At 41.9% G+C, this 14,446-nt stretch overlaps 1 protein-coding gene across 1 annotated transcript in view; it reads right to left on the reverse strand.

Annotated features, from left to right (window-relative positions):
• FHAD1 (forkhead associated phosphopeptide binding domain 1) overlaps window positions 1-14,446 on the reverse strand; it is a 185,129-nt gene that overhangs the window by 9,786 nt on the left and 160,897 nt on the right. The window contains exons 26-28 of the mRNA XM_043996552.1: window positions 9,317-9,537; window positions 6,621-6,786; window positions 2,623-2,703 (exon numbers count right to left, since the gene is read on the reverse strand). Coding sequence (XP_043852487.1) covers window positions 2,623-2,703; window positions 6,621-6,786; window positions 9,317-9,537 — 468 coding nt within the window. The remainder of the gene's footprint in view (window positions 1-2,622; window positions 2,704-6,620; window positions 6,787-9,316; window positions 9,538-14,446) is intronic.

A 14,446-nucleotide genomic window follows, 5' to 3' on the forward strand; every position in this document is an offset into this window, starting at 1 on the left:
TTAACCACTGCGCCATCTAGCTGCCCCCATCCCCTACTTTTTTGTGGGGTGAGGGGGGGGAGAGAAGAACAGGGAAGGAGAAGAGTCACACCAAGGAGAACAACAGTATTTTTCAAGCCTGGAACCCCAGAGCTAGAATCAAGGCCCTCAGAGGCCCTCTGCTCTAACTCACACCTGGACAAGAATTCATTCCTTCTACCGCACACACAAGACAACACCTTAGAGGCTCTTTAGTCCAACCACCTTGTTTCAGGGGAGGAAACTGAGGCTCAGAGCTTGCCCAAAGTCCTGCAGGTAGTAAGTGGCAAAGATGGGATTTGACTTCAGGAACCCTCACTCTAAATTCAGAGCTCTTTCTGCTGCCTCTCACTTGAGAAGGAGATACAGTCTGTTCTTGAAGACCTCCATGGATGAGAAACTCATTACCTGTAGAGGCAGTTCATCCCATCTTGGACAGCTCTAGTTATCAGAAAATTTTCCCTCTTACACCTAAATTCCTAGCACTGCACCTAATTCTGCCCTCTGGGGCCAAAGAGAACAAGTCAAATCTCTCGCACATGAAAAAAAAAATGCTTCGAATACTTGAAGACAGTTCATGATCTCCCCAAAGGCTTTGCTTTTTCCAGATAGGGCCAGTTCCTTCAACTGACCCATTTGTGGCTTGACTTCAGAGCCCTTCACTATCCTGGTTGACTTCCTTTTGCCATTCTTTCATTTAGCAATGCTGCTTCTAAAACATTGGCTCTCAACAATACTCCAGAAATGTTCTGACTCAGGTAGAAGACCATCACATCAGTATTCAAAGAAGCCAGGCCCCCTTTAATGTCTCCTAAAATCTCAAAGGCTTTTGTAGTTGCGCTATTCTGGTCCTGCCTCATATTGTGCTTGCAGTCCATCTAGAACCCTGGATCTTTTTTTAGATGAATTGCCATCTCCCCCATCTTGTACTTGTGAAATTGGTGTGTAGTTTACAAGTCAAAGATATTCTGAAAAATGCTGGGTTTGCCCAGTTCTACTAGCAGTTGGGAGGCACTCGATCTATTATTTCACATGTTCCCATCCTGGGCTTATAGATCTAGAATTGGAAGGGTTTCAGAGGCCTTCCTCCTGGGGCCAAAGGTGGCTCCGTTCACAGCTGCTGCGCTGCTGTCCTTCTCTCTCCTCCCACTGTTTCTCTCTCTCCCCTCTAACTTCTGGGAGAAGAAAACATTCATTGGGTTTAGAGTCCATTGTCCTAGGTTCAAGTCAATCACTAAACATTTTTGTTTTGTTTTGTTTTGTTTTTGGTAAGGCAATAGGGGTTAAGTGACTTGCCCAGGGTCACACAGCTAGTCCATATCAAGTGTCTGAGGCTGGATTTGAACTCAGGTCCTCCTGAATCCAGGGCCAGTGTTCTATCCACCATGCCACCTAGCTGCCCCCAATAAGCATCTATTATTGCTGGGGGTGGGGGAGGGAAGGGGTTACAATGACAAAAGCAAAAAAAAAAAAAAAGGCCCAAGGACCTTAAACTTTATCAGATACTAGCCTATCACAATGTATACACATAAGTGCCAGTTCCAAAATTAGATTGGGCATATTACTTAACTGCCCCCCCTCCAGCCCCAGTGTCCTCATCTGCAAAGTGGGCAGAATAATAATGGTACTATCTGCCTTATAGGGTTATTGTGTGGGAAAAAGCTTAGTAAACCACTGTAGAAATAACAGCAGCAACAACAGTAATACATATAATTATTGCCATTTCTATCCCTCTGACCTACTTCACCCTTTTATTCATTTCTGGGCTTGTGGCCTTTCCATTCAGTTTTCTTCAAGCTAAGTCCAAGTGCTCTCTTGTTCTTGAAATCCTTTCTGAGTCTCTTGTGTTATTTTTATTTCCTCTTGAATTTACTTTGTATTACTTGCTAGGTGGTGCAATGGATAGAGTGCTGAGCTTGGAGCCAGAAAGACCTGGGTTCAAATTTGACTTCAGATCCTTACTAGCTGTGTAAGTCACTTTACCCTGTTTGCCTCAGTTTCCTTTTCTGTAAAATGAGCTGGAGAAGGAAATGACAAACCACTCCAGTATCTTTGCAAAGAAAACCCCAAATGAAGTCACAAAGAGATGGACACAACTGAAAATGACTGAACAACAATTTGTACATCCTTTATATTTACTTATCTGTGCGCATGTAGGATTAAAGGCAGGGACTGTTGCATATGCCTCCCCGGAAGTTAACACAGTTCCTTGTCTAAAGTAGGTTGATTTGAATTCAGGTGGCATAGTAGATATTGAGGATTGAACTCGGAGTCAGGAAGACATAAGTTCAAATTCTGCCTTAGACATCAGTTATATGACCCTGGTCACTTTACTTTTTTTTTTTTTAAAGTGGTTACACTTTATGCCTCAGTTTCCTCATCTCTAAAATGAGGGCACTGAGGCTCTATGACCTCCAGGGTCCCTTCAAACTCTAAATCTATGATCCTTCCCCCTGGTCCTCCCAGGAAGGTCTTTCTCTCCCTGCTCCTTCCTTGACTCAGGAGGGTACACTGGGTTTTTACCTCCATGTAACCAATAGTCTAAAAGGGACGATGCTGTTCTTTAGGATCTAGATCCATGTAGTCCATTCATAGTCATCTTACCCGTTCATGCCTCTCTTTCGATACACAGATGAAAGGAGGTATTTCCTTTGAGTTCTTCTGCTCCTGTTCCTCTAACCGTTCCTGGGTGAAAATAAGAGTTGGATCAGTGTTACCCAATCTGTGTCTGCCCTTAACATATCTTTGAACCTCTTGGGATATTCTGGGATGTGAGGAGGAGAAGGAGTTTGCCCTGGTGGTCATCAGGCTCATCCACCTGCCCACTTACATCTGCGATGCGGACCACATCTCATTTTTAGCTACACAAAGATACATGCTCTTTCCTAGAAGCCTCCCCAGAGGGGAGGTAGAGGCAGGCATATGCTGCCAAATGTTTAACGTATGGATGTCTGAAAAGGCAGGATATACTTTTTGTTTTCCAGGGCAATGAGGGTTAAGTGACTTGCCCAGGGTCACACAGCTAGTAAGTGTCAAGTGTCTGAGGCCGGATTTGAACTCAGGTCCTCCTGAATCCAGGGCAGGTGTTTTATCCACTGTGCCACCTAGCTGCCCCTGAAGACATACTTTTAAGGTTAATGTGCACTATTCATATTTTCACAATTGTTTGTAATAATCTAGATAACCAATAAAATAATAAATCAAGACCTGAGGTATAAATGCTCACAATGAAAATTTAACAAGTGGCTTCCAACAGTTAGGAGATGGCTCCAGCATACCTCTGGGTAGAAGGTACTCTGAGCTTTTGTACTGAAATTTGGGATCTCTTATTATACTCTCGTCACCACCACCACTATCACCATCACTAAACGTTGGATATATCTCTACACTCCCTAAGGCAGGAAATGAGCCAGCTCCCACACTGTGGAGCAAACACCTCTCAACGTCCCTGAACTATTATCATTATCACCAATTTTTACTGGATCTGTTATTTCAGTGGAACTCCCAGAATGGACACTCTCCTCACCAGTGCAGATCAGACAGCAGCCAGTATGAGTGGATTTAGAGAGTTGCCAGGCAACCCTATCAGTCCAAACTGGCAGGTGTCACTGGTGGGATTTGAACCCAAGTCTTCCTGGGTCTAAGGATAGCTTTTTACCCACTATCTCACACGACTGCCACTCTAGACAGTTCAGATACCATCCCAGCCTCTGACATAACATTAGGAGATCATTCTGAATGCACAGAAATCAACAACAAAGAAACATTTGGACACTTTTGTAGTCACTTTCTTTCAGGAGCTCGGCTAGATAAGAAGGAAAGGGAGGCAGAGTGTAGGGAAATATTTTGTTATATTTTTCAGAAAACCTTATTTATGAATATTGTTTGAAACTAGCTTGATGCGGCTAGAAACTGACTAACCCAAATGCTTACTGAAGAGGTCAGGCTTACCTCAGAGACACCCCTGGGGAAGCAGGATGGGTATAAGGAATGCTCGGATCCTTCCCAGGTCTACTATGGAGTCAGGAGGACTTGAGTTCAAATCTAGCATCAGACACTTACTAGTTAAGTGACTCTGGGCAAGTCATCCTGGGCAAGTCACTTAACTTGTTTGCCTCAGTGTCTCTCAAATGTAAAATGGAGATAATAACAGCACCTCCCTTGCAGGGTTTTTGTGAGGTTCAAATGAGATATTTGTAAAGCACTTAGCACAGTGCCTGGCACATAGTAAGCACTAAATAAATGTTCCTTTTCTTCTTCCCCTCCTAAAGTCCATCCCACCCCTAACATTCCCAGTTGTGACACTCCCAGCTCTAAGAGTGTGTCCCAGATGTTTTTGGGAGATGTTATACTTTAATCACTGTCTTACCTTCTCAATCAATATCCATTTATTAAAGCTGATGATATGAATTGATATAATTGATTAATAAATAATTAATATTAATTGATACGTGAGAAATACCAACCTGTTAAATGATATTGGAGCATTACACATAACCCCAGTGAATGCTTGTTGATAGATTCTCTAGCACTTTCAAGCTTATTAATAAGACTAGCTAACATTTCTATGGCACTACTCTACTCAGTAAACTCCAGTGGCTCCCTATTACTCCTAAGATCAAATATAAACTACTTGGCATTTAATGTTCTTCACTACCCAGCCTCTATCTACCTTTCCTGGCTCATTGCACTTTATGTTCCTCTATGCACACTGTAGACTAGCCAGAGTGTCTCCTACAAGAAACTTCATCTCCTGACACCATACTTTTGCATAAGATGCTCCCTACAACCTAGGTGTGCTCCCTTCTTTCTCATCTCCATCTCTCAGGGTCCCTATTTTGTTTCAAGTTTCAGTTCAAGTTCGACTTTCTGAATGAGGCATCGATTGAGCCCCTGTGATACTAGTGTCTTCCCTGCCAAATCACCATGTATCTATATCTGATCCATACCTACCCATAGTACATGTTTTCTCCCAAAGTTAGTTCCCTAAGGGGATGGACCATTTAATTTTTATCTTTGTCTCTTAACTTTGGCGCAAAGCAAGTGTTTAATAAATGCTTATTGATTGATTGATTGAATAAATCTGGGGCTAGAGTTTTTTTTACCTTGTTTGTTCACTGGACCCCTCTGGCCATGTTTAGTGAAACCTCTGGACCCTTCTTAGAATAGTTCCTTTTTTAAATAGAATCACTCTTTTAAATGCGTAAAATGAAATTTAAAGGCTTATAAAGAAAACTGATCATATTAAAATATAGTCTGTAGCCAGGAAGACTTTGATCAAGTGAGATCTCATGACAGGGATAATAATTACAGTAATTCTGAAGTAGTGATGGGTGTCCATGATATGTTGAGATATCGCAACTGTAGTATATGAAACAGTTGTGATTTCTATTGGTGACAGTCCCAGGTCTTGGTCATACAATTGTGGGTTGTTGCCTATATTCTTAATTAAAGGAAATTCTAAATTTCTGTTAGAGATGAATGAAAATAATGATGGGATCCACCCCCATCCAAATTCATGATCATGTTTAAATCTATCCATGGACCTTAAGTGAAGAATCCCTGATCTAAATAATAGAACTGTATATCCACCTTCAGGAAACTGTCTCTTGATAAGGCTACACATGACCAGGCAATTTGGAAGAGGCAGCAGGGGAGGGAGGAGCATCTTTTGGACATATTGCTATACTTTGTAAGGCAGGAAATGAACCAGCTCCCACACACTGTGGGACAAACATCTCTTAATGTCCCTGGACCTGGTTCTTAAGCAGCATGGGGTAGGGCAAGGGGAGGTGTTATTGAGCACCCTAGAGGTTTTACTTCTTAGGTTCAGATAATGCCAGGACTAGAAGGGAATATCCAGTCCCAAAGCCTCAATTTACAGATGGTGGAACTGAGGCTCAGTGGTGATTAGGGGTGGGGAGATACAGGGGGAAGGACCTTGCCAAAGGTCACATAGTTCATAAGGCTTAACACTATGAGGACTTGAGGCATCAACTACCACCCACCAGCCTCATTTGATGGAGAAGACAAAGGTTCTGACTGGGGAAGGGTCTGGCTGAAGACCCCAAAGGTAGGAGAACCAGGACTTGAACCCAAGTCATAGGATCATAAGTAGAGCTGGAAGTTACTTTAGAAGCCATTTAGCTCAACCTTGTCATTAACTCTGAGGGTCTTCCCCTCCCAGACTGATTCTTTTTATGAAGACAAACTAGGCATCTTTTGCTTCATTTCTTACCTATCCTTTAACTATTGAATGGGTGTTGTCTCGGAAAACTAAGACCTGAGAAAGACTTTCGCTTAAAAAAGCCAAGGTCTCCCCTACATCTTGCCATTGGACTCCAATAACTGTGGAGTAGTGAGGCTGATGACTCCACAGCTCTGCTTCACTTAAATCCTATTCACTTGCAAGTCAATATGTCATTGGTCTTTTTGGAGAATGAAGAACAAACAACAACAACAACAACAGCAACAACAATTTTACAGTAGGAAGATCATGTGATATGTTTACGGTCACTGAAGGGCAGTTAAGTGTCAGAGGCAGAATTTGAATCCAGGTACTCAGATTCTTTCTAAATATGATAGAGGTATTCTCCACTGACCTTCTGCTGCTTGATGGAGCGGTTCATCTTCTTCTCCAGGTTGAGCTGCTGCTCGGTCCTTTCCAGGGCTTCCTTCAGCAGAGCTTTTTCTTCTGCCTCCTTGTAGATTTCATCTTCTAGTTTACTCACCTGTGCCTGGTACATCTGCAGGGGCACTTTACTCTGCCTGGCCAAAGAGAGAAACAAGGATTCTTTTTTTCTACCCTCCTGTGGTCATAATGTCCCCAGTGCCCTCCCAGGAAGCTCTCTGTATGTTGTGACACAGGACCTACTGAATGGTTTCATAACGAACAGGGGACTAGGGTGGTAACAACAACAACAACAACAACAAATCTGTAACATATTCTTAAGCAAGGAAAAAACAACATTCCATTAACTGCCTCAGAATCTGATCCTCTAATAAGGCAGAGTTGAAGGAAATAGGCATTTATAGAGTGCCTACTATGTGCCAGGCACTGTGATAGTGCTTTACAATTATTATCTCATTTGATCCTCACAACAACCCTGGAGACAGATGCTGTTAATGGATTATCCTCATTTTCTAGATGAGGAAACTGAGGCACAGAGAGGTTAAGTGACTTGTGTGGGGTCATACAGCTTAGCTACTCAGTACCTGAGGTTAGATTTGAACTCATGTCTTCCTGACTCCAAGATCAGTGGTCTAGCCACTTAGCTAAGAATTTAGGTTTGACCTTAGAGGCTGGAAATTCAGGGTCTGAATCCTACCTCTGACAAAGACTAGCTATATGGAGGCAGAGAAGAACAGTGTGTAAAACCACTGGAATTAAAACCAGAATACCTGGGTTCAAATCCTTGCTATTATCTAGTTTATTATTATGGGGCTGCTAGGTAGTATAGTGGATAGAGCTCTGGGCCTGGAGTCAGGAAGACCTGAGTTTTCAAATCCAGCCTTAAACAATTACTAGCTGTGTGACCCTAGGCAAGTCACTTGAAACAACAACAACAAAATCCACTTGTGCTTGCCTCAGTTTCCCCACCTGTAAAATGGAGATAATAACCACACCTACCTCCTAGGATTGTTGTAAGGACCAAATGAGATAATAGTTGTAAGATGCTTAGTAAGTGAGCAAAGTAAGCATTATATAAATATTATTATTATTACTTATAACCTGGGTATAGTAAGCATTATATAATAATAGTTATTATTATTATTATTACTTACAACCTGTGTGACATTTGACAGGTGATCCCTCTCTGTTTCCTCATATTTAAAGTGGGGAGGTTAGACTCCAAGGTCCCTTCCCTCTCTAGAACTATGATACTATGATCTCTGGATGAGTCACCTAAGTCTCAGGGCCCCAGGCAACAGACACTCAATTACAGGTGAATGACTGATCTGCTCCCTGGAGTTCCCCTTACCAGTGAGATCACAGGTTCAAATGTTTTTGTTCTTAGGTCTCTCCCAGTTCTGTCATTTTCTATTCTAGGTTTCCTTCTGTTCTGCTTTTCTATGCCTGAAGATTCCTCCCACCACTGACATTCCAAGTTCTAAAGGGTGTCCTGGTTCTCCTCCTAGATCTTAAGTTCTATACCATGAGGTCCCACCCAGATTTCATCTTCTGGGTTCTATGGTCCTTTTTAACTCTTAATGTTTTAAGGTTCCTCCAGTAGGCCTGTCATTCTCTAAGGTCCTCCCTCTGGCAGTCCCTCAAACTTTGACCTCTTCTGCCCTATGACCCACTGTGATGAGCTGGGCTGCCCAGACTCAGTTTGCATTTAACTTTGTGGTGCTGAACATTCTATTCAATTTTCTTTTGAAGATCATTTTGGCCTTTTTTTCCCATAAGAGCCCCCAAGTCTATCCAGGAGGTCAATAGTCTTTGGGGAGTTGAGAATAGAAGATTACCATCATGAATGGTTGGGATAAGTAGATTACAAGGTATGGCTTATGCATGAGAAGTGGTATAGAAGGCTAATTATTAAGGGTGTCTATGGCTGTCCTTGGCACAGTAGAAATTTAATAAATGCCTAGTGATTGACTGATTAGAAAAGGAAGTGAGTTGGTAAATGATGGCCACTCTAGAGTTGCGCTAGTCTTCCTAAGGTATTTAAAGAGGCAGGATGGGTCTTCTAGCTTGTTGACTAGATCATTATCACAGGTATTCTTAACCTACAGTCCTGTTGGTAGTACTTTGGAAAGATTTAAGAAAGTTCATAAACTTGAATGGAGAAAAATACACCTTTATTTTCAGCAGCCTCTTACTGAAATTATTTTAAAATGTTATCAAGAGAAGGGGTCCATGGTCCAACAGAGGTTACCAGCACACATTTAATAAGCCAGGAGTGATGCTAGGTGTCATTGGTGGGTGGGTGGGGGACAAGGATGAAAATAGCATAGTCCCTGTCTTCAAGTCATTTACAGTCTTTCAAATGGAATATTTAAGGTAGGGCATAGATAGAGGAGAGATTCAGGATGAGGCTAGGCAGTGGAGGGGATGCCCACCTCAGGGAGAGCTGGGATCCAAACTGGCACTGCAGAAAACAGCAGGCCAATATCTATCTTACTGTATTCATTCAGCATTGCAAGTGATCTCTCATTTTTTACCCAGCACCAAGATGGTCTAATTGCTTGTATTCTAGTTGTTGCATGTGGGTGTTCACCCGTGTGTTCCCCCCCCCCCGCCCCAGAGAAGGGACAGAACTTTGGGGAAGTTTGTAAGAAACGTTTAGGGTACCTGAGGGCCTCATTATCTTTCTCATATTCTCTCAGAAGCTCCTCTTTCCGCTCCAGCCGGTTTTTGAGTTGGCTGATCTTATCAAACACCAGGTCTAGGTCCCTCAGCCGAAGTTGGGTGACCTTTTCTCGCTCCTTGGAAGAAAGGTATTTCATGGATACGTGTCCTGACATATCCTTGATGTTCATTAGGCTGCTGAGGGTTTTACTCATATCCATGTACTGTGGAAGAAAGCAGTTTGTCGATGAAGAGTTTGGCTGAGGAATGATTCTGACTACAATTTTCAATTCAGTTCAACTTGACAAACAATCACCAGGCACCTGTGATGATATATCTGGGTGGCATGTTGAATAGAGCCCTGAATGGAGAGAGTCAGGAGACCTGAGTTCGAATCTTGCCTTAGACACATACTAGCTGTGTAGCCCTGGAAAAAAATCCTATAATCTCTCTCAGCCTCAGTTTCCTTATTTGTAAATAGGTTAATGAGAACAACTACCTCCCAGGATTGTTGTGAGGGTGAAATAATACATGTAAAGTGATTTGTGAACCTTAAAGCACTCTATAAATGCTAGATATTATTATTATTATTATCTATAAATGAGAACAGTAATAATGGTACCTTTTTCACAAATGAGATAATGTAGATAAAGCCCTATGCAAACTGTGAAAGTGCTATATAAATACTAGCAATTATTATTACTATTACTATTGTTACCTACAAATACTGGTGTCCCTGAAATGGCAGATCTATCTGACTGAGTACTATACTAGGCTAAAGGCATTGTTGTTATTGAGTCATTCAGTTATTCAGCCACGTCTGACTCTTTGTGACCCCATGGACCATCACATATCAGGCTCATTTATCCTCCACTGTCTCTCCAAGTGTATCTAAGTTCATGTCCACTGTTTCCAGGACACTATTCATCCATCTCATCCTCTGTCATCCCCTTTTTCCATTTGCCTTCAATCTTTCCCAACATCAGGGTCATTTCCAACAAGTACCGTCTTCTCATTATGTGGCCAAAGTATTTAAGCTTCAGCATTTGTCCTTCCAATGAGTAGTCTGAAGTAAGTTATTTAAGTATTGACCGATTTGATCTCCCTGCTGTCTAAGGGACTCTCAAAAGTCTTTTCCAGACCATAATTTGAAAGTGTTGAAGTCCAACTCTCACAGCCATACGTTACTACAGGAATAACCACACCTTTGACTCTATGGACCTTTGTTGGCAAGCTGATGTCTCTGCTCTTTAGTCAGCTGTCCAGATTTGCCAGAACTTTCCTTCTAAGGAGTGAGCGTCTTTTAATTTCATGTCTGTGTCACCGTCTGCAGTGATCTTTGAGCCCAAGAATATAAAATCTGACACTGCTTCCATTTCCTCTTCCTTTATTTGCTAGGAAGGGATGGGACCGGTTGCCAAGAGCTTAGTTTTTTTAAATGTTAAATTTCAAGGCAGCTTTTCTACTCTCTTCTTTCACCCTCACCAAGGGACTTTTAAATTTTTCTTCACTTTCTGCATTCAGAGTGGTATCCCCATATCTGAGATGGTTAATATTCCTCCTGGCAACCTTAATTCCAACTTTTGATTGGTCAAGCCTCACATTTCATATGATGCGTTCTGCATATAAGTTAAACAAATAAGGTGAAAAGCTGGTTTAAGATTGGAAAAGGATTACGATGGCAAAGCAGTATCTGGTTTCCTTATTTAACTTTTATGCAGAGGCGAAAGATAGAAAGACAAAAACAACAACAAATCCCTGCCTTCAAGGAACTTCTGTGCTGCTGCTGGGATTTTCATTAGTCAGTCAGTCAATAAACATTTATTAAGCATCTACTATATGCCAGGGACTGTGCTAAGTGCACTTAGATTTGCCTCACATTGTCTGCTATTGCATAGGGCAGGGACTGGGGCATTAGTCATCATCATGGCTGCCAAAGGGATCTTCCTAAGGGATGGGATGGTCTAGGTTATTCCCTTGCTCTAGAGTCTCATTGGCTTCCCATTACCCATAGGATAAATATGAACTCTTCATTTTGGCATTTAAGGCCTTCAAAAATTGGGATTCTATTGGCCAACCCAGTCTTATTTTATACTATTTAACATCCTAGTTAAGTTAGGCTATTGACCCTTCCCCAGACTTGATATTATGTCTCCAACCTCTGCATTCACACAAGCTTCTCTCAGTGGGGGAAATTCACTTCTCCCTTGCCTCCAATTCACAAACCTGCCTCCTCTACCAGGAAGCCAGCCTTGATTTCCTCACTTGCTAGTACTCAAACTTTTCCTAAATTTGTCTTATAGTATGCTTATTTTTGTACTAGTTGTACCCTTTTTCTTGCTCCCAGAAACATAAAGGTCTTATGCTTTTGGTTTGCTTTGATGTCCCTATCACCTGGCACAGTGACTGGCATTTAAGAGATGTTTAAGCATCTACTGAATTGTCAAGTCCATGATACTTTTAGTTCTCTTCTTTGTTAGTCTCAAAGTTGTTGTTGTTCAATCATTTTTTCAGTCATGTCTGACTCTTCATGACCCCATTTTGTGTCTTCCTGGTAAAAATACAGGAGTGGTTTGTCTCTGGTTCATTTTACAGATGAGGAAACTGAGGCAAACAGGTCAAGTGACTTACCCAGGGTCACACAGCTAGTAAGTATCTGAGGCTGTTTTTGAACTCAGGTCTTCCTGATTCTAGACCTGATGCCCCCATTTTCATACTTCTTACTTCTCAGGGCTGATATGAGGCAAGTAAGTAGCAAATTTCAAATTCTATAGAAGGGGAGATTCACGATCATCCTTCACTAACATTGTTATCATTATTCATTCATTCATTTACTTATTCATTCATTCATTCATTCATTCATTCATTTATTCATTCATTCACTCATTTGTTTATTTTACTATTAATATCTCCTAGGAGTCAAGGAGAAAACTCACAGATCAACTATGTTGTAGCAGTCAGTAGATCTGGGTTCTTGGCCTGGCTTGGATATGAACTACTGTGTGACCCACAATGCGTAAGTTATTTTGTCTCTCTAGGCCTCAGTTTTTGTAGCTTTAACTGTTGGAGTGAGGAGCCTTTAGGGTCTTTTCCAGTTTTGACAATCAGTATTCCACAGTCCCCTCTGGAACCCATATATGGAATACTCAAACCTCTCCCAGCACTGACATTTTGTATTCAAAGGTCTCTCTCTGACATTATTGTATTCTATGTTCCCAGCTCTGACAATTTGTTCAAAGTTCTAGATCATAGCCTATGTTCTAAGGACTCTTCCCAGCTCTGACAGCCTGTGTTCTAAGGGCCCTCCCAGCCCTGATGTCCCACTATGCTGTGAGGTAACAACATTCACTCAGAATATCTAGTATCATACAAAACTTGGTCCAAATAATGAAGCCAAACCCATTTCTAAGGCCCTTGTGATTATACGTGACTCCTGTAGAGGCAGCTGATACAGACACAGCTTTTCTCAGCTAATGTTGTGCTTTGCAGACATTCTCTCATTGAAAAATAAATGTTCAGGGCAGCTAGGTAGTGCAGGGGATAGAGCACCGGCCCTGGAGTCAGGAGGACCTGAGTTCAAATCTGGCCTCAGACACTTGACACTTACTAACTGTGTGACCCTTGGTAAGTCACTTAACCCTAATTGCCTCACAAAAACAAACAAACAAAAAAAAAGAAAAAGAAATTGTTCATTGGTGTTCTTGTTTTTCATCATACTCCCTTCTGGGCCCCACTTCTCCACTGCCAGAGCTACTCCCTCCCCTTTATAACAAAGAAAACAGTCAGGTGAAAACAAAGCCTCCGGTGACAGTGACTCACAAACATTTGACTTGCTATCCTGGCAGCCCTCTGAGGAGAGGCGGGCTCCCCAGTCACTATCTCTTCTCTAAGACCAACATTAGTTTTGACAGTTGCCCAGAGTTTGGCCTCCTTTTGGCTTTCTTTCTGTTTTCAGTACTTTAGGTAGTGTGCATATTGTTCTCCATTGTTTTTTCCCTCTGTTCCAATCCATATGAATTGTTCCTGCTTCTCCAGAATTCCTTTTATTAGTCATTTCTTACAGCACAATAAAATTCCATTATTTCCACATAGTGCAGTTTGTTTAATCATTTCCCCCTTGATGGGCACCCAGGATGTTTCTAGTTCTTTGCTATCACAAAAGTGTTGCTACCCACCCAAACCTACTGCCCTGGTACCCACCTAATGTTCCAAGCCACCCCTCTTCCAAGTTTGTATATTTTTCTTGAGGGTTCCACCATTGTTCTAGTCATTTAGGTTCCCAACCTTGGAATCATCCTCAACTCTTCATTTAACCTCACTTCCCCACCTCTGACCAGTTGCCAAATCTTGCTGATTCTTCCTCCATGTACCTCTTGCATCTTGTGTCCTCTCCACTCATATGGGTACCACCCTAACTCACTTCTTCACTGGACTACTGCAGTAGTTTCCTAATTGGTCTCCCTGCCTCAGGTCTCTCCTTTTTCTAATTCATAGTTGCCAGAGTTGGGGTAGCTAGGTGGCGAAGTGAATAGAGCACTGACCCTGAACTTGGGAAGACCTGAGTTCAAATGTGACCTCAGACACTTACTAGCTGTGTGACCCTAAGTAAGTCACTTAACCCCAATTGCCTTAAACATCTGGGGCCATCTCTAGTCATCCTGATGTATATCTTAGCACTGGACCCAGATGGCTCTGGAGGAGAGAGTGAGGCTGGTGACTTTGTACAGCTCTGCCTCACTTAAATCCAATTCATTACAAATATTGACATCTGTCAAGGTCTTCTTTGAGAATGAAGGACCACCACCACCACCAACAACAACAACAGCAACAGTTTGCCAGAGTGATAATTCTAAAGTGAAAGTCTGATGATGTTATTTCTCTGCTTAGTAAATTTTAGTGGCTCCCTGTTACTTCTAGGGTCAGAAAGTCATTCAGTTAGCTAGCATTTATTAAGCACCTACTATGTGCCTGACACAGGACTAAGTGCTAAATGTTGGAGATATAAAGAAAGGCTTTAAAAAACAGTTCTTGATCTTGAGCAGTTCACAATCTGATTGGGGAGACAACGTGCAAACAACTGTTTAAGCAAGATATATGTGGGATAGATTAGGGTGACAATCTCGAAAGGAAGGT

The sequence above is a fragment of the Dromiciops gliroides genome, chromosome 3 (assembly GCF_019393635.1).
Source record: "Dromiciops gliroides isolate mDroGli1 chromosome 3, mDroGli1.pri, whole genome shotgun sequence".
Classification (NCBI taxonomy): domain Eukaryota; kingdom Metazoa; phylum Chordata; class Mammalia; order Microbiotheria; family Microbiotheriidae; genus Dromiciops; species Dromiciops gliroides.